Here is a 21,059-nt window from a genome sequence, read left to right as displayed (position 1 = left end):
TCCCAGTCCTTGGGTGAGGGCGGGAATTTGCTAAGGAGATGGCTGTGGGGCGGGGCCGAGGGCGGGAATTTGCTGAGGCGATAGCTGTGGGGCGGGGCCGAGGGCGGGAATTTGCTGAGGAGATGGCTGTGGGGCGGGGCCTCTTACCTCAGGTTTTCCTTCGCAAGACCCGCAGGATTGAAAATGGACGTTAGGCCTTTCAGAGACTCGCGCGCTGAGTGGTTTCTGCGGCTGCGCAGGAGGCTGGCGCGCATGCGCAACCCTTCTAGTGGCGTTGTAGTCAGGGACGTGGTGTACCCCCTTCGTTGTTGGGGTGTCCGAAGCTTTTTTTTTCTTTAATGTGATCCCGCCCCTCCCCCGCGCTCTGTGACGCACCAAAGACGTCGTCGTAAACTGGGTTTCCTGGACGCACGCCAGTGATTGACTTGGAATGAGGAGAGGGGCGGGGCCTTAGCAGTTGCCCTGAGCCAGGTCTGGTAGGAAGGGCGAGGGGGGCCAGGGTGGGGGGCGGGCAAGATATTTCCTGTCTCCAGCACCCACAAGTTGGACTGGGGAACTAACGCAGACCTTGAAGGCAGATTTACTGGATTGGACCCCCAGCTCCAACACAGTCCTCCTATGGCCTTAGGCAAGCCAAGTAACCGCTTTGTGCTTCGGTTTCCCCATCTGTAAAATGGATATAATATGGGGATTACATGAGTTAATGTATGCAAAGCACTTAGAACAGTACCTGGCATAGAATTTTGCTATTGTAATAAAGGCTATGTGACATCATCTAGTGGCATATAGTCTTACATACTTATATCGAGGCTGCTCATCTTGGGAAGGAGACACAGTCTGAGTAATTATCAGAAGCAAAGCAGGCAGATATTTCAAAGTAAAGCTATACATCTTTTCTTGGCCCAGAGAGGAGCTACAAAGAAAGTATACTGGACGTTGGAAATGTATTATTTTTCCTCTCAAATACGAAGCTAGATTAAAGCCCATTATAGATATAGTATATTTTGTTTTTGTTTTTGTTTGAGACGGAGTTTTGCTCTTGTTGCCCAGGCTGGAGTGTAGCGGTGTGATCTCGGCTCACTGCAACCTCTGCCTCCTGGGTTCAAGCGATTCTCCTGCCTCAGCCTCCAGAGTAGCTGGGATTACAGGCGTCTGCCACCATGCCCAGCTAATTTTTGTATTTTTAGTAGAGACGGGTTTCACCATGTTGGACAGGCTGGTCTATGTTCTTTTTGCTCCTACTTTTGCCATAACAGACCCTGCCCTTATGTCCTGTTGCCTGTAAAACACTGTTGCGAAGTCCCAAGAAATCAATTACGTAACAGTGAAGAGAGAAACCGGTTGTTTAATTGCAGTCACGTTTATTTGCAGTTTCTATACACACTTTCTAGGTAATCAAACTTTTCTGATACATTTTTTTTGAGAGGGGTTCACAATGAAACTGTCACCATTTTTACTAAAAATAAATACAAGACTTAAAGTGTTGCACAGCTCTAAAATATACAAAGGCTTGGATTGAATGTAAACGTTGAAAACATCTTACAAAAGAAACCATCTTTGCAGCAATTTAAAAAGTTCATATTTACAAATATTACAAAAATACAAAATGGATGCAAGTCCATAAACCATTGTCGTTTCGGCCAGCATGAACTGGTTCTAGTACCAAAATAGTTACACTGTAACCTTCTTCATAGTTTTAAATCTTTATTACCATCTAGTTCTCTACGTGCCACCACTGCAGCAAATGCACTCACTCACTGACCTTTGGCAAGAGCAAACAGCATGTTCTGTTTGCTACAACTAGTCCATGTCCTCTACTTAGCCAAAAACAAATCAAAACAACAACAAAACCAAAGTAGAATTTTTAAAAAATGAAAAAATTTCCCCTACACAACATAGATACGTTGTATAAACATAAAAGAACAAAAAATCGCATCAGTGCAAACAACGGAAGAAAAGTTCGGATTGATGTTCTTCACAATACCTAACGTGTGTACCCTGCTTCAAGACGGCAGTGATGTTAAAGACAGCCCTAAATCTTGGTCTTGTTTGCTATGTAATCAAGCCATGTAGAATATTCCAGATTATTAGGGAACTTCCTGCTTTTTCTTCTCAGTTTGTAACTCAATACTCTTTTCCACAGTGAATTTTAAATCCATCTTTATTTGGGTTTTTTAAATCTATGAAATATAAAATAGAGAAACTCTGCTATAGATTTTTAGAGTAAACAAAATAAGTAAAACTATATTATGAGGGTTAGTTCTGTGATCATTACATATAGAAGGTATCTTATTGCCTCACAATTCAAGTCAATATGTATTTTAAAAAATATATGGTACCATTACTTAAATTAATGTCAATAATAAAAAGGTGACATTTTTATTAAAGCCAATTCATGTGTTTTCTATTCAAGATTTAGAATCACTTTTAAAGCCCACATACCTTTCTTCACGCTTAAAAAACCCCTAACTACACAAAAGCCATACTGCAAACGAACTGCTTTTATGAAATTACAAAAGATCGCCTACTGTGACTGGAAATGACGGTTTCTTATCGCATTTGCCTAAAAACTTTATTTTTAAAACTTTGCAAGGTGTACTTTTCAAATCATGAGACAGATTTATTCATGTTCCCATGTGGTGTCAAACCATGCTGGTTTTCTTAATTAATGGGTTCCAGTGAGAAATGATGGTCCATTTTATTCAAACCCCAAAATATTTTTCTTTTAAGAAAAAGTGTGACATTTTGTAAATGTTCAAACCCTTTACCAGGTAGCTTATCTATCCCCAGTGTGTGTGCGTACACACACACTCACACTCACACACACCCATACACACTCTCTCTGACTCTCCCTCCTCTTATACCCCTCCACCCCCAGCACCCATTTTACATACAAGGATGACAAGAAATTTAGTAACACAGTTTGGTAGTGAAAACAAATAGTAGAAGAAGCCAGACATTTTTTTTCTTTCCAAACAAACAAAACAACAGCAATCAGATTATCTATTCTTAATCTGTAGCAGTTTAGAAATCATTTCTATTGAAAGACAGTATCTTCTTAGACCAGGCTTCCTCCTTCATTTTGCATGAATTAATCCAAAATGCAAACCCCCTTCCACACCTCCTACTTTCCCAACTACCACTTGCATAAGCTTAAAGCCAGCAGCTTGTCAATTTCTTGGTAACATTGGTATGTTCTATCACTCTAATCACATTCTAGTCTTTTATAAGTCAGATCCCTTCTTAATTCTCTCTATGTTCTACCTCTCCCATTCAAAACCTATTCTAAGTACATAGCTGCTTATATTTCTGACATAAGATTCCAAACATTAGTATAAGTTCATGTTAAAATCAGAGGTGTAAAAACCATTTGCAGATTTTAACTTGTAACTACATCTTTTTTCAGTTTTAAGACAAGAAAATTCAAGTAATTTCAAGTAATTCAGCTTGTTTCCCTGCCTTTATTTTATCAGAGCACATGCCCTGACATTTCCTCTCCCACCCACCACCCTCCCCTTTTGCCATCAAGCAGACACTATAGTAAAACCAGACAAAAACTCAGTTGTATGTAGTATTGTGAACCAGAGCTGTTCCCCATTCCCAGTTTAACAATGAGTATAAATAATGCATATACACATACCTATTTTCCAACTACATTGTTCACAGTGTCATTTCTGTTAATTTTTAGGTAGCATGAATCTCATCAGCACAGAGAGAAAGCTTCACTGAAAACTCATTACAGGTACTTACTGATTAATCAATAGCTCTGTGGCATGCTTAGGTTTTATTTTTGTTAGTTTAAGAACCTGGAGCTAATTTCTAAACTGTTTAAGGAGTTTAATGATTACAGTCATTAGTTATGACCGTTTATGTCCCCAGTAGCCTAATATAAAACATAACCTAAAATTAACTACTATTTTCCCTACTCATTCTCTTTAAAGGAATCCATTGAAAAAATTAAAATCTAAAGGACACTGTCAAATGCTGTTGTTCAGGGCTTTGTGTTGAGAATGATGACTTCTCTCACTGATTAAAAAAAAAATCAAAAGCATGCTTTTCATTCTGTCCAAATTACCACACAACAAATCACAGCCATGGGTTGCTATTAGTTTGTTTGGTGCTGCAATTTGTCATAAAAATGATTAGATCTGAATTCATTATTTTAATTTATTCATATTTCAGTATATGACCTCAAGATTTCCTTTAGTTCACCAGTTTAAAATTCATATTTGAGGTTTACCACTCAGAAATCATATTGGTGGACATTTAAATATGGCATTTGATATGAAAATGGTATTCACAGAATACAGTTATTACATTTTATTTTTGGGTATTCTATAAACAGTTGGTGTGCAGTAGATAATTGACCACATGTCCACTCATCATTGATAAATCTATTTACACATTTTTATCAAAAATATGGTATTTACATATGTGTAGTTCTTTCTTCTAAATTTTGCTTTAGTTTGTTTTAATGTAAAAAAATACCAAACATCCAGAGTAATTTCATCTTCTTAAAGAATAATGACAGTGAGGGCTTTAGTTTCTGAATAGGCAGCTCTGGGAAAACGTTTTCTAGGTGTCATGAAAATTAGACATTTTTGTATCCTCTATTTTCACAAGGAAGGAGATTGCGTAAATCAAACTATGCTAAAGAAAAACATGAAAGACTGCAGCTACTTAAAACATGGAAACTAATCAAGAATGTCTAAACCACTTTCTGTTTACCCAGCACATACTGTATTTAGAAATTCATTCATTGCTTAGCAGTGATGCTACCCCATCAAGTTGAGACTTTTCCCAAGTCCTCTGTTCTGTTCCTCCATCCTCATGTGAGTAAGGGTTTTGGCCTTTGCCAGGCAGCCTGGTACAGGCAGTCTATGTTGAACTCTGGGAGGAACGGTCGTCATGTGGGCTCCCGTCAGAATTTTCCGTCTCTCCCTCGGAGATTGCCTGCATGGGCGTATTGTACAGCCGGCAGCGGACACTGTAGCGGCTGCTGCTGGCTGCAGGAGGGGCCCGAGAACGTCCAACCCTTGCTGATGCTGAGGTGGCAAAGCTCTTCGAGGAAAAGCCTTCTGCATTAACTCGTGGGGAGCATGGAGAGAGTGGGGACAATGCCTCAGCCCCTTGTGACCCCTGATGGGCATCATCGGTGCTCTGAGGGGACTCTGCTGTGAGCTCCCCAGGAGGTTTGGGCAGTATGGGGCTCTTCAGGATCTCAGTGGCAGACATGCGGTAACTGGAATCTGAGCGACTGCCTTTCTTGAGCAGTAACAGCTTAAACTCTTCATTGGATGTGTTGGACTTTTTGGCATTTCGGTATATGAGACCAGGAGACCTCTGGCTGTTGGGGGTTGTCACATTACTGCTGGGTGAAGTGATGGAACTGGCGCTGCTGCTGCTACTGCTGAGGGGAACTCTCGATTTGCTTCGAACAGACATGTCCCCGGAATCTTTTCTTCCAAGTACTTTCCTCTTGGATCTTTGAGAAAAGGAGAAAATGGGGCAAACATCTCAGTTCACGTTTTTATGAAACTGAAGTATTCAGTCGCGTTCACACATCTGTCTAAAGTGCATTTTGAGCCTGTCCTATATGATGGGATACTAAGCATTAGGGCTATAGAGATGAAAAGTAAGATATGTTCCTTGTCCCTGTAGCACCCACAGTCTGAGAGAAATTCTCTGATAACCAGGACACAAATTAGGTTCTAGAGATGATCATTTCAGATAATGGCTAATGTGGAGGCTAGAGGTTCTAGAGGATACTTTGTAAAAGTTTAAGAAACTATACTGCTAACAGCCAGGCGCAGTGGCTCACACCTGTAATCCCAGCACTTTGGTAGGCCGAGATAGGCAGATCATTTGAGGTCAGGAGTTCAAGACCATCCTGGCCAACATGGTGAAACCCTGTCTCTACTAAAAATACAAAAATTAGCCGGGCATGATGGAGCATGCCTGTAGTCCCAGCTACTCAGGAAGCTGAGGCAGGAGAATCACTTGAACCCGGGAGGCGGAGGTTGCAGTGAGCTGAGATCACGCCATTGCACTCCAGCAGCCTGGGCGACAGAGCAAGACTCTGCCTCAAAAAAAAAAAAAAAAAAAAAAAGGAAGAAACTATACTGCTAACTAAACTATACTTCTGGTTCCAGGGGGTGAAAGACTATAACTTTTTCTTATTAACTCTGTCTCTGCAATACAGATGAAATGATCTGATGTCTGGGATTGGCTTCCAAATAATACCAGAGAAAGCAAGTGGATGGAGGTGTGGGTGGGACAGGATTGGCCCTAGTTTGACAGTTGATAATCCTGGGTGATGGATATGTCAGCAGACATTATACTATTCTACCTTTTAAAATCCCTCCATATAAAAACATAATTAAATGACGTTTTAAGTCAATTCATCTTGGGCTGCAAGTATCATTTCCTATAGCTTCCTAAGAGCATCAAGAGCATATTAAGCAGTAAGCCAGCTCTCTGTGGGGAATTGAAATCCCAGACCATCTCTGGAGCTCTTAAAGCTTTGTATACTGTAAGCTCGCAAGAAAACAAAATAATTCTTTTTGCTGTGATGTAAATAAACAAGTAAATAGATAAATAAGTAAACCCTGCACAAATGCAAGTCTAAGATTACCAAACTCAATACATCTATTGAACCTTGACACCCATCATCATATTATTGATTTTCTTTGGTAAATCAGCAGGCATAAATTTGGTGGATCTTCAGTATGACTCAGTTCATTGATAGGCAGCATGCACTTTCATCAACTTAAAGATTCATATGGTAGAGAAAATGTGAACTTCACAAGTGTAGATATGCTTGATTTTGGTTCACAGAAACCTCTGTGGTTGATATCTCGTATATGGCAGTGTCTGGCACTCCACTAAGTTAGGGCTTTCAAACTAACATTGGCTTTTAGCACCTACCATATTCTAAACACAAAAAATGTTATCATCAAAATCAAATACGTGAGCTATAGGCATTCCCATGTGCAATAAGGGAGGAGGTCCAGAGGTTTTAACTTACTCAAGACTGCATAGGAAGTGGCAGAGTTGGGATTCAAATCCAGGTCTTTCTGAACCCACTATTTACGTCCTGTCCACTATTCCATACACTAGCATTTGGTCCTTTGGGAGTAACTTTTTAACTTACATAGCTTTTTAACTTACATAGCAGTTTAGTAATTTTTCCTGGGATTGAAGATAAACTGTGGGGGTGAGGGAAATATAATCAGAGCTTAGACTAGGCACAGGGGTGAAGGAAAAGAAACTAATGGTTCTTCACCCTCTGAGTAGAGAAGTATGCCTGCTAAGGTATACATAGAAGGTGTTTCTGATTGGCTCCTTTTAAAACAATTGTTGAACAGCAGTACTCCTTCTTTATGAGAGAACCACATCAACAGAAAACAGAAATTCCTATAAAAAGTAGAATTCCAGGAGAAGAAGATTGTAAGCTGCTTACGATGAATTTGTTTCAAAAATGATAACTTTATGAGGTAGAAAAGACAATCCCCAAGTTGTATCTCTTGGGAGTTCCATCTAGGTTCCCGAGGTCTAAGAAGACAGTTGTGTTTGTGAAAGGAGGAGGCATGGCAAATCATGATTGGCTAGCTCAGTTATATGTAGATTAGGTGTCCAAGGGCTAGTTCCTGTTCTGTTCTTTGGTCATTAGCTATAAGGAATAATTTTTGCAAATATGGACCATGGATCACAAGGGCTCATGGGGGCAGATGAGGAAATATGCCTTTGCAGCATGGACACAACACTGTCCTGGAAAAGCAACCCAAAAGACCTGTATTCATGGAATATGGGCATTAATTTTGGGGATGAAGGCCAGTACTATTAAAGAAATTTAAGTTCTAAGGAGAAAGAAAAACAGAGAAATTATTACTTGTTCTGAGCTATAAAATGGACAGGAACACGTATTGTCTTTTCTCAAACTTGAGACTGTTTTGTGAATCAACTTTGTGTGTGTGTGTGTTCTCTAAGTTTTATTTTATTTTAAGCTGACAAATAATTGTATATAGTTATAGGGTACAATGTGAGTTTTTTATTTTTTATTTCAATAAGTTTTGGGGGAAGAGGTGGTATTTGGTTACATGAATAAGTTCTTTAGTGGTGATTTCTGAGATTTTGGTGCATCCATGGTGAATCAACTTCTGTTTGTCTCTGCTGGTATATGACTACAGCTTTGATCATATTTTTTAGGTTCAAGAAAGTATTCAAAAGTCAGAGATTACACTAGAGTTTGAGCTTTCACTCCAAGTCACTTAACCACAGATTGTTTTCACATAAAAACTTGTTCCAGAATGTCTTTTCCTGGGGAAAAATAAAGCCACTCTTACAAAAGTCTCTCAATCGAGGTCTATCAAACTCTATATAAAGATCCTATTTCCCAACTTGCATATCAGTCTATCAACTTGATTTGGAAAAATTATTCTTTGCTTGCTTTTGTTTTTGCTGAATGTATTACAATTACAAAAAGCTTTCCTGTATTTGCATTTGTGAGAAGTACCTGAAGGGGCAAAACCTTTGTTGTACCTTTTGTTTTGGGGGACTTGGTAATGTTGCCTCACCTGTGAATGACTGCAAATAAATCCTCAGTTGTTCGAGGTTTGTTTGGAGACACGAACACACCCTCTGCTTCAGCTTGGGAGTCTTCACTAAGTGGTGAAATGATGGAGTCATCACTCGGTGATGATTCTTAAAATAAGAACAGAAGAATCTTTAAGAGGAAGTTACCCAGCACGCTACTGTACTTCACTGACTCAGGGAACAAACAAACAAACAAACAAACAGAAATTACCTTGCTGCCATTTTTTAAAAATGAGAGAGATACCTGTCAAAGCTTACTCACCCAGTAACAAAAGCTTTTATCTCAATTGTTTTAATAAGTGCAAAGAAATAGTGGAGGGAAACCAACACCCAGGGCTGTACCGTATTATTGGGAACATAAGAAAAAATTCCAGGAAGTGCCATGAGACACATTTCCTTTATGACAAAGTTATCAGTGACTGACCTTTCGATGAAGCCTCATCCACATTTCCTTGGGTCTCCTCTGCTTTGCTGTTATCAGAGGCACTTTTGGCTGAAATACCTGAAGCAATATTTTCCTGCTTGGAACATTTTTCAGGGAATGAATTTACAGATGTTATCTCCGATTCATAGCTGATAGTACCAGGCACTTTGTCATGGTGGCGGCTCATAACAAATTGATGCTTAAGTTGATTGCTTACATCTGTTGCTCTAGTTGGTGAGTCTGACTGAGATGTGATTACATCCACAGATTCAGGTTGTGCAACTTCCTCCAGACCTGCAGAGGGTGCCTTCTGTACCTGTTCTAGAGTTTCGTCTGGACCAGGTCCATATTGTATTATTTTACCATCCAAATCATTTGGGCGGGCAGCAGAGACCCTCTGAAATCCTCCTGTGGGAAAAGCACAGTTTTTGGTTGGCGTGTTTTCTGGAATAGGCTCAGTCTCTGTACGCACTTGGTCTTTTGTGACATTTGAATCTAGAAGACTGCTACCAGCTGATGTTATGGTTTCTGGATCGCAGCGATTCTTCACATCAAAAGTAGAGTTTTTTTCTAAATGTAGTTTATCTGGTCCCATCTCAACTGCAGAAGAGTCTAAAAAGGACAGTATGGTGTCTTCAGTGGAGTATTGACGAGATACTGATTTATTTGCTGTATGCGGCCTAATCTTACCTGGAGACAAGGCAGCCGTTGTGAGTGTGCTTTCCTCTAAATAAGGGAGATCTGTATTGTTTTCTTCTTTTTGCTTAACTTCTTCAGACTTGTTGATGGACCTAAGGTTAACAGATTTCAGGATCGTTGGTGTAATTGCAAGGGACGGTGGAGGATTCGACCTCAGTGTTTCTCCTACTGTGTTCTGCTTATTATGAGTAAAAACATGCAGTGGATGACGGTGGTGGAATGGTTTGTTCAAGACATTATGAAGAGCACTTAGATCAAGATGGGTAGGAGGTATAATTGGAAGTTCAAGGTCTTTACTCAGTGATATAGTTCCATCTTTTAAAGAGGGTTGCTGTAGTGAGGATTTTCTTTCTGGGACTTTAGGTTTCCTTTTGCTACCTCCGGGAGACAATGGACCTGAAAAGAAAGCTGTAGGGAAAGAGGATGTTGGCGTTTCAGACTGGCTTGAATAGCCACTTGATGGAGATGCCAAGCCAGCCAGCTTTTCTGGTGAAGCCAGTTTAAACTCATTGTCAACAGAAGGAAGAGATGGAGTGGTGGCTCTTGATTCTGATTGTGATGTTTGGGATTCAGAGCTCTCTGGAGATTTGATGCATTCAATGACTGTGGTACCCGTAGCGGTGCTTGAATTAGATAGAGATCTATAAGGATCATTTGTTTTCAAGTCATTTAGGAGCCAGAGGTCTGCATAGTGTGTGGATTCGGCAACTTCATCTTTGAATGGTGGAATATCCGAAGCATCTAACTGAGGTTCCTTAATGCCATGTTCACTCTGGTTTATCCAAGAAGGTTCCTGCTTGGTGGGAAGATTGGCGTTTTCCATTCGAGAAGGCGTGTTGGCGAAATCAAGAGGCAGCTTCATTTCCCTGGAACTGTGAGGCAGGTGCTGACCACTGCTTATCTTTGGTTCTTTCTTCTCAGAAATATCTGCGTTTCCATCAGACTTCCTCAATGATGAGCTACGTTTAGGTGGGGTCGGCTTTGCCTTTGGTTTCCTGAAAGAGATGCTTGGTCTTCCCTGCCTCTTGTGGTCTAAGTAGTCCTGCCAGGCACAATCTGGAAGACCAGGGGAAGCCCCTACACCCTGGCCATTCTCTGGGCCCAGGGCTGCATAGTGACAGACATAGCTCTTATTACCTTTGAGACCACAGTCAAAGTGCATGGAGGTATAGTATCCTTCCGTGTCTACTGAAAAGTGAGAGCTAGTGTCCGCTTTGTCTGATGGAGACTTTTCCAGAAAGCTGTCATAAGTGGCCATGCTTGTGAAGCTTGGGCAGCCCAGGCTGTCTGCCTTGGGACGCTCAGGACTAAAATCCTGGCGGCAGGAGGCATCATGGTGGTGGTGTAGGTAATTCCACTCACTGTCACTTGTGTTGCTGTTGTTGGGATCATCCAGCAGGTCTGCAACAGTGGAGGTAAAGGAGTTTGCCCGATGGCCTCTCACTTTATCCAAGTGGTCATTGTATTGCTCTGTCACGAAAACACTGGCATCCTCATTGGCATGAGGGGCTGTGTTTAGTGACAACTCCGAGTCACAGTGTGAAGAGCCAGTGAGTGGAGGAGAAGCTGCAGGAGGGATGGTTTCTGAGGTCTGCGAGGGGCACGTGGAGCTGCTCCCACTCCAGTTGCCACTGGATGACTGGTGGTCATCTTTCTGGTCCATGTGGCTGCTAAGGAGGACGCCAGCCGTGGAGATGCAGTGGATGGGGCTCCCAAACGTGTCTGAGTTGGAGGAGATGTCACAGCTGCCAGAGTCAGCAGCCATTCGGGACAGACGTGACCTTCCCCTCTCACTTAATTTGTGCTGGGGGCTGTGAAGATGTTGAGAGCAGGCCAGGCCCAAAGTAGGCTGGTGGTCCTGGGCACTCGGGCTGCTTGGAGCCTCACTGAAATCATTAGGGGTTCTTTCACGGTCACCCACAAAAGACTCTCCCTCTTCATATGCTGAGGGTTTAGCGCCAACTTTGGGCTCAGCATCCCCACCTCTATTACCTTCCCGGGGAAGGCTCCGAGATCTTGTGCGGCTGCTCACTGCAGGAGTAAACATGGTGTCACCTTTGTCTGCTAGGGCAGAAATGTTGCCAGCAGAATGAGAAAGGGAAGCTGCAATGCTTTGACCCCTTTGAGCTCTGATTCTCCTTCTGGATGGGGCAGCAATCAGAATATCCTCGGTTTGGCACTCAGAGTCCCTGGTTCCAGATATCCTATTGACAGTGTTGGAGGGGTCTGGGTTTGTGTGCACAATCACATTCCTTTCCCTGGCCACTGGTGATTCATCAGAATCTAGGGCACATGGAAAGCACAGTGAGATATTTTCTATATCAGCAGACCAACAGACATTCTGAGCTATGTCTGTAGATCTGTGGGCTGGCAGGTTAGAGCTGTTTTTTTTTGTTTGTTTGTTTAACAGAAAAAAAATCAATATATAGAATTAGGAGAGAGTTAAAATGCTTTAGGGTGTATATACACGTCCCCCTCATATATGTCGTATATATACATACCAAGAGAAGATATGCTTTTATGTCTTTTGTGAATTATCCCTCTCTTCACTATCACGTTAATTTGCCACAATAAGTGACTACTTTTAAAAACTAAAGTACATTTTATCTTTTTGGCCACTACTCTTCATTTTTATTTTGTAATATAAACATGATGAAATAAAAATCATAGGTCTCATTATTAGAAATAAAAATCTTATTTGCAAGAGATGATACCCTAATAATTTTTTAAAAATCATAGGCAGAGATATTTTAAATCCACTAAACAGAAACATTGTCACCAAAGGTATCATATTATCAATATTCAATATTTCATTGCATATGCCTGGAATTTACCTTTTAAAATAATTAATGACATGAAAGTATATCTCTCTTAAATTAAGTTACAATTTTCCAAAAAGAAAACTTTCATTGACTCCTGCTACTTTTTATTCACAATTTCTACCTTAATAAAACTTTCAAAAATCAGCTAAGTATTACATTTCAGCCGTAAGACCTGAATGTATATGCCTAAATCTATAAGGTCAAACCTTCACAGTCAAGAATAGAGAGTTAAAAAGTAATACCACCTGGCTTGCTGAATACAAAACAAATAGACACCATTTTAAAACCTCTGCAAGTTAAAATGTTTAATCATTTTTCTATTTCATCTATTTCTTCTATTTCATCTCCCTATCATCTGTACTAGGCGGAGGAATGTTAACCATTAACATTTTTTGATAGCACACCTATTTCTTGTTGAACTCTTCTGGGGATACCCGAGATGGTTTTCCTCCTCCTCAATTTTCGTCTCCGCTGTAGTACCGATTGTGAATGAACCAGAGAGCAGCGTATACTAGCCTCTCTGTCAAAGCCAACTCCTGCAACCCACAAATAGGTCTCATTAGCTTTAGAAATGGCAAACAAATTTTCATTTACTTGGAACACAGTGATATTTTTGACGGGAAGTAAGGAAAGAGTTTGGGTTAAGCCTGTGAACAAATATAAGGGAGCTGTTATTCAGCTCTTATTTAAATTATGCTGCAGTACATTAAGCTTTACTTCTAAATGCAGCTCTCCACAACAGTTTGCACTGCCAACAAAAACAAGCAAAGAAGAAAAATCAAAAGAAAGAGAAGAGAAAAAGACATCCAAAAAATCCCTCTCACATAGAAATGGCTCCTTAAGGATTTATAACCTTTAGTTACTACTATTTACTGATCTATTTCTGGGCTCTCTGAAGCTGATACCTTTGCATAGTAAATCAGCAGCCAGGATGATAACCTGAATTAGCTCAGCTAACATATCCTGACCCATTTCTTCATTAAAAGCCGTCTTTGTGAGGTTTTGTTCCCTCCATCTCTTATGGTCCAAACCTTCTCGCATTCCCCATGCGTGCGTGCGCGCGCACACACACACACACACACACACACACACCCCTCTTTTGCTGTGAGGAAACTCAACAGTCTAAGGATTTGTTTTTTTAAATCATCACCCAACTCTGGCTACTTTCTTCTATTTACTAAACTGAATGCTTTCTGGTTTAGCATGAGATGTCTTTTCAATATAAAATAAACATACAAGGCAGTCCCTGGTTCTGCACTTAAATGGATCCACCTTCTATACCAACTGTAAAGCTGGAATTGCCAGTCTTTATCCCATAGGTTTGTTTTTGTAAACACAGAGGGCAAACCATGGTGCTTGTTAGTTTCTCTCTCCATAATCACATTATCAACATTACATGCAGTCCCATCACAACTAGAATGATGAGAGGGGAGGTGAGGAACTCAAACTCTTGTCTGCACCATGGATTTTTCAAAGTGAGCTTTGCCTCAGAAAGTCACAATGCCGTGCTTTGGAATTTGGTCACCTCATCATTTATCCTGATTGTTAAGCATGGGGCTGGGTGGTGTGTCAAGTCTTGGTTCAGCTGTATAATGAAAGAGTTGAGTTCTGTTTAACGTCACAGTGCCAACAGTTTCTAGAACTCACTTTGAAAAATCTGTATGAGATATCATATGATGAATAATTACAATATTATTGGAGAATTCTTACTAATGGAATTTTTCTTAGTTCCAACCCAAAATTAAAATCCTTCATTCTGATCTTAGTAATTATAGAATGCATTATATATAGACGCAGACATTTTGTGCTATGTGGACATCATTAACAATGTTCTCATTAAAGCTCTTGAAATCAACATCTGATCTAAGTTTTAATCAGAGAGTTCCTGAAATAAAGCAGAAGGAAAAAGTGTCCCTTTCCCTCAATCATAAAATAATGGCCCATAATCATAGCACTAAATTTGAAAATGAGATTTTACTTACAGTGCCATGAAAAAAGCACGTGCTGCTAATAATCAGAGGTTTCCAGAAATGAAAATTAGCTTAAGAGGGTGCCAAAATGATCCATTTTGGCAGCTGAACTCCCCTAATACATCCCATTTAGATTGTGGAGATCAGATAGGGGCACATCTTTAGAATAATTTATCTTACAAGTTGAATAGGTCATCAGGAAAATTAACTCCCAACTCACCACAGACCCATGAACTAGGACTCCTTTTTTCTCAGGAAAAAAATAATATCTGTCCCAGATATCTGGTCCATTTGCTTCCCCACTTTATTTGAGAGAAATCTGAGTGGGGTTAATAATAGCTGTGTGCAACATGCATCTCAAGTGACATGCAATCTTTAGTCACATGGTACCAATATGAAAATCAGTCATAACATGGCTGTTTTGAAATTTTCAATATACAAATAAGTTAAAATGTAACTATTAGAGATGTAAGAAAGCCCAATGGATAGACCATTTATGTCTTTGAAAGAATATTTTATAACATTATTTTACTTACAACTAAGATTACTAGATCCAATTGTGGAATTTATAACTGCTGCCAATAAATTTTTCAGAAAGGTCTGGCTATGCTTCCATTCTATCTAGACTAATATTCACACTCTCAGTACACAGGAGGAGAAAAAAAGAGAGTGAAAGGAAGACAGCCTTGCTGGTTTTAAAATAGAATTCAGCCTTCATCTCTGTATCCATATCTTTTTAGGTCAAAAATCCCCCAAATCAATACAGAAGTCTTAACAGTCTTTTTTAAAAAGCCTACCTTCATCCAAGGAAGCATGAAAACAGATTTTCTAGTTGGCCTACAGGACCATTACTTGCAGTTTGAGAAGCCTGGGTTTGCTGTTTTCTTTCTTGCAGTGCCACACATCATTATCATATGATTAATCACTGCCGCTTTCTCCATTATTTCAGTCAGCTATGGCCAAAGAGCTATTTGGTGATTTTTTTCAAAAAGAAACTGTCCATAATTTACATAACAAGTGGCCCGCGGAAAACATGTAAATTGATGTTCAAAACCTGACAAAAGCATATCGAACATCCTCTGGGTTTGTATTTTGATGACAAAAAGGCATTACTTGTTTACAAAATGGTATTCTTAGCAGCACAGATTTTGAACATATTTAATACACAGAATATTCTGACCCGACTGCCCCTAAGAAAAAACCAGAACGATACCAGTAACATTGATGGGAATAATGCAAGAAGAAATCACTTGGGCATCTTGTTTCATCTTCTCCTCTGGCGTCGGGAGAGGTAGTGCTTTGCTCCAGTTGGTCTGCTTGTCCAGTGTGGAAGGGATATTGTGTATTGGGTTTTTCGGCCTCTGCCCTAACATGACATCTGTATCTTCATCCTCTGGGGGATGGGACTGCAAACAAAGTACAATCAGGTTCAGCCATCATAGTTTATACATAAGCACACATATAAGGAATTTCCTAGTTTAGAGAAGAAAAAATGAGGTCAGAAATAGGCCCTTAGGACAAAGGGAGAATTCCTAGAAATAGTTAGTAAGCACAACTAATTACAAGTATTATTTCAATAGTCAAGCAACACAAAAGGAAAGAAATGGGCTAAATAAACATGCTTCTCAGGTTAAATGGAATTAACAGGAGAGACAAGGTAGCCAGAAATCCCCAAACTTTACACCAAAGAAAACTGAGTCTTTACTCCAATGAAAGACAGATCCACTTTCAAGCTATCTCACCATAAATTTCTATCAAAAGTTTTGAGATCTCTAGATGACTAGGATCAAAGGAAGAAGATGAGTTAGACACCTATGAAAAGGTTCAGAAAACCTGGAGTCAGGAGACTTTCCAGAACCCATCACTTGAAGGACAAGCCAACCTAATCTGAGAAGCCGCATTAAAACACGAGGAGTTAATTTCACTCCAGGACTACGGCATTTTTTAATAACATTTTAAAAATTCAGTTTCATGAACACTGTATGCACATGGAAAAGCGAAAGTGAAGAATTTCCCCCTACCAACGATAGCGGAAAATACACATGCTGTTACTGGGGGGAAATATTCCAGTGAGTTTATTTTTCAAATTAGGAAAGGTGAAAGAGTCCTAGTTTATTTTCTTTTCAGCTTTGTGGTGCGAGACTTTTCCTCCAGCTGTATAGTTAGGGGCTTTGATTTCTACATGACATTGGAAAATTCTCCATCCAAACTTTTGATAAATATCAATATTGTCTAACTTTTATTTCAGGGTTGGGCTCCTAGCCCAGATTATTTAAAAAGCTCCATCCCAGTTTTGATTTCAGGGTTGGGTTTCTAAACTAGATGATTAAAAGACTCAGTGTTCACCACTCAACCTAGTTTTATTTATTTTTTACACAATTTGGAGGAAGGTGGGTATCTGTATAAAATAAATATCTTTTGCTGTTATCCCAGTAAGACTTTAATAATATTCTGCCCTAAAATTAGGATCATCAAAAAAAATTTTCCCATCTTTACATTTGGAAATATCATGCCCTGTTGACTCAGAGGATTTCACCTATTGTCAAATGAACTGTTCTCAAGTCCCCTTAAAGAGCTGATTCCAATGCCACTTGTCTAAACTCACCCCCAGCATTTACTTACCTTGTCAGAGGTTTCTGCAAATCCCCCCAACACACCCAACAGGATATGACTCCCCCCTTGGGAAAAATGTGTTCGTCATGAACGTTTTAGTAAAATATTGCAACCTTCTTTCTCTCTTCAGCTTTTGTGCAGATTCCCAGCGAAGCGAATAGCTCAAATAAAGTTCGAGAACAAAAGACTTTGTTTCCTAGGTAACTTCCAAAAAGAAAAAAAGTTTGGTGCATACAGAGAGAGAGAGAGAGAGAGAGAAAGAGGGAGACAAAGAGAGAGAATGAGCAATAGAGAGAAACCCCCCCACCACCAGAGGCTTCATTTTGTAGGCGATTCCTTCCTTGAATAACAATGGACTGCAAAGTGTCGACAGGATAGTGACCTGACTACAGGCTCTGACCAGCAGCCAAAAGCACTTTTTATTTAATGGTGACAGGACGATTGGCTGCCAGAGAATCCTTTTGTCTTGTTCTCCTTTTTGATTTGAGAAGCTGAACATTTACAGTTCTGATAAATTAAATATAGGAAAAGTTTCCTCTGCCAGACTACGAAGTCCAAGAGTAGTGTTAGGTGATGCAGTTTGCAGAGTGGGGGGCAGTGAATGGGGGAAAAAGGCAAATGGCATGACTGTCTAAGTTATATTCTATTTAATTCAAGTTAGGAAAATACCAGTTTTTAAATTGATTTTAAAGAAAAACCGTTAGTTAGAAACAAGAAAGTTTTCCATAAAGTTAAAAGAGGGAAAAAAGGAAGAGTGTCTGGACAGAGTGGGATAGGGCCGTGAAGGAATGTTCTCAGAACCAATACCTTTCTACTCCACGGGGTCATGTGGCAACATTCAGTGGGGGAGGGCGAACGGGTGCTGTTAAACTATGAACATGAAATGCAAAAAAAGAAAAAATTAAAAACGTGCACACAACACAGTGTATACTGGTTAGGCCAAATCTATGATATTAATAAAATAATATACTGGGATAACTTCCTTCCTTCCTTCCCTCCTTCCTCCTTCATTCCTTCTTTCCCTTCCTCCTTCCTTCTCATTATTGCTTCCTTCTCCTTATTATTCCTTCCTTCCTTTCTTCTCCTTATTTCTTCCTTCCTTCCTTCCCTCCTTCCTTCCCTCTTTCCTTTTCTTCCCTCCTTCCTTCCTCCCTTCTTCCTTCCCTTCCTTCCTTCCCTCCCTCCTTCTTTCCTTTTTTCTTCCTTCCTTTCTTCTTCCGTTCCTTCTTCCTTCCCTCCATCCTTTCTTCCTTCCCTCCTTCCTTCCCTTCTTCCTTCCTTCCTCTTTCCTTCCTTTCTTCCTTCCTTTCCTCTTCCTTCTTTCCTTCCTTACTTCCTCCTTCCTTCTTTCCTACCTTCCTTTCTTCCTTCCCTCCTTCCTCCCTTCTTCTTTCCCTTCCTACCTTCCCTCCTTCCTCCTTCCTTCCTTCTTTCCCTCCTTCCTTCCTTCTTTCCTTTCTTCCTTCTTCCCTCCCTCTTTCCTTCCTTCTTCCTTCCCTCTCTCCCTCCTTGCCTCCCTCCCTTCCTTCTTCCTTTTTACTTTCCTTCTTCCTTTCCTTCCTACTTCCCTTCCTTCCTTCTTCCTTCCTTTTTTCCTTCCCTCCTTCCTAATTTCTTCCTTCCTTCTTTCTTTCCTCCCTCCGTTTCTTCTTTCCCTCCTTCCTTCCTTCCTTCCTTCCCTCCTTCCTTCCTTTTTCCTTCCCTCCCTTCCTTCCCTTCTTCCTTTTTCCTTCCCTCCCTTCCTTCCTTTCTTCCTTCTCTCCTTCTTTCCTTTCTTCCTTCTCTCCTTCCTTCCTTTCTTCCTTCTCTCCTTCCTTCCTTCCCTCCTTCCTTCCTTTTTCCTTCCTTCCCTTCCTTCCTTTCTTCCTTCTCTCCTTCTTTCCTTTCTTCCTTCTCTCCTTCCTTCCTTTCTTCCTTCTCTCCTTCCTTCCTTCTCTCCTTCCTTCCTTTCTTCCTTCTCTCCTTCCTTCCTTTTTCCTTCCCTTCCTTCCTTCTTCTTCCCTCTCTTCCTTTCTTCCTTTCCTCCCTCCCACCCCCCTCCCTCCCTCCCTCCTTTCCTTCCTATCTTTATTTTTTCAGAGGTAGCATAAATAGTGGTTAAGAGCACAGACTCTGAAGCTAGACTGTCTGAATTCAAATCCTGCCTCCACCACTTATTTTCTGTGTGGCCAGGGGCAATTCCTCAACCTCTCCAAGGTCAGTTTCCTCATCTGTAGTAGGATAGAGAAATAATAGAATTTTCCCTCCAGGGCTGTTTTGAGGATTAAATGAGTAAAGTATATGTAATAGACTTAGAAGAATCGTGGCACTTAATAAATGCTGTACATTAGTGCCAGCTACTACTACAACAATTATTATTATTAATGTACTTACCTTGTAGCTGTGAAATATCTGTGAAAATGTCTTTGCAAACTGTAACTTTGTTATGTTTTAGATTCCAACACCACTTGCTAATTTGGAGAAGATTGAATTATTTGCTTTCGTTGGAGTGATTTTATTTGTTTATTTATTTATTTGTGAACTACTTGGAAGAAAATTCTCTATGTGTAATTTCCTTCTCTAGACTGCTCAAAATTTACTTCTTTCTCCTATTCATAGACCACATTTGGAGACAGGGCCAATTTCATGAGTGTGTGATCTGTGTAGCAGTCCCATAGGGCCCTGCACTCAGAAGGCCCCCATACTTGGTTTCAGGTTGTGCTGTCACTGTTTTGAAATTCTTGAATAAAGGATTCTTCATTTTCATTTTTCACTGGACCCCAGAAATTATATAGCCAGTCCTATTTGGAGAATAATCTGGTAACCAGAATCCCCTCTTCAGGATCTACTGAGAAGGCCACTGAAACTTTTAAAACTCTAAGCCATATCAGCTTTAGATTCAGCTGGGCCTCTATTATAGCACTTATCCTACAGCATGGCTTTAATGGAACAGGAATTGGCCCTGGATGTGTCTATTTCATTTGTTAGATTGCAAATTCCTGGAGGTCAGAGGCCACATTTGATTTGCCTTTCAGTCTTCCATGATGCATCACTCTAAGAACTCATCAAAATATTTGTGCACCTGAATGATATCGTCTCTGTGTGTTTTAGCAGTGATGGGAACCCCAAAGAAAGTAAGGGGCAGCCAGGCACAGTGGCCCATGCCTGTAATTCCAGCACTTTGGGAGCCCAAGGCAGGCGGATCACTTGAGGTCAGGAGTTCGAGACTAGCCTGGCCAATATGGTGGAACCTTATCTCTACTAAAAATACAAAATTAGCCAGGCGTGGTGGCGCATGCCTGTAATCCCAGCTACTCGGGAGGCTGAGGCAGGAGAATTGCTTGAACCTGGGAGGCAGAGGTTGCAGTGAGCCGAGATTGCACCACTGCACTCCAGCCTGGGTGACAGAGCAAGACTCTGTCTCGGAGGAAGAAAAAAAAAAAAAAAGTAAGGGGAATGCTCAAGATCTCAGGAGGAAGTAAATTCCTCAGAATCCAAGGGACTTACCATCTTCATGCAAACAGGTGGAAACAAGTAGAGGAAACTGCCAGTGATCCTTGCTTCCTCTGATGGAAGCAAGGATGGATGCTGGGCCTAGTTATTCTTAAGCCTATGGCAGACATGCGTTTTTGTGGGGAAAGCTTGGTGTCTAATTCTGTTCTATGTTTCTAAGTTTTAACTGAAAGAGTTGCTCATTAATGTTTAAGCAAAGCAAATGTGTCCTCCTCGGGCCCAGTTAATTTTGATCTAGATCTTATTTAAGACTAATGATTTTGTAGGGTCTATGGCTCCCTTGCTGAAAGTGACCATTTTGACAGATGTGATATATGTGGTCCGAGTTCAGACACTAACCTGGTTCTCTCCTAAAAATCAGCCACAGACAATGATGTGGAAGTCTCAAGTAAGAAACCAGGGTGTGTAAATGAGAGAGAAAACTCATGTTAAGTAGGAAAAAAG

At 40.5% G+C, this 21,059-nt stretch overlaps 1 protein-coding gene across 6 annotated transcripts in view; it reads right to left on the bottom strand.

Moving 5' to 3' along the window:
- Positions 1-1,341: 1,341 nt before the first annotated feature.
- The window catches only part of NHS (NHS actin remodeling regulator), a 369,943-nt gene continuing 350,225 nt past the window's right edge, over positions 1,342-21,059 (bottom strand). For 3 of the 6 annotated variants that reach the window (XM_016943117.3, XM_016943119.3, XM_063804057.1), the window contains exons 4-9: positions 17,931-17,993; positions 15,724-15,916; positions 12,945-13,076; positions 9,020-12,001; positions 8,577-8,703; positions 1,342-5,485 (exon numbers count right to left, since the gene is read on the bottom strand). In XM_016943117.3, the coding sequence (XP_016798606.2) occupies positions 4,879-5,485; positions 8,577-8,703; positions 9,020-12,001; positions 12,945-13,076; positions 15,724-15,916; positions 17,931-17,993 (4,104 nt within the window). In that variant the 3' untranslated portion in view covers positions 1,342-4,878. Of the gene's footprint in view, positions 5,486-8,576; positions 8,704-9,019; positions 12,002-12,944; positions 13,077-15,723; positions 15,917-17,132; positions 17,804-17,930; positions 17,994-21,059 lie in introns of those variants that run through there. The other 3 variants (XM_016943118.3, XM_016943120.3, XM_016943121.2) reach the window with 2 other exon arrangements.

The sequence above is a fragment of the Pan troglodytes genome, chromosome X (assembly GCF_028858775.2).
Source record: "Pan troglodytes isolate AG18354 chromosome X, NHGRI_mPanTro3-v2.0_pri, whole genome shotgun sequence".
Classification (NCBI taxonomy): domain Eukaryota; kingdom Metazoa; phylum Chordata; class Mammalia; order Primates; family Hominidae; genus Pan; species Pan troglodytes.
This window is presented reverse-complemented; position numbering and strand designations above follow the sequence as displayed.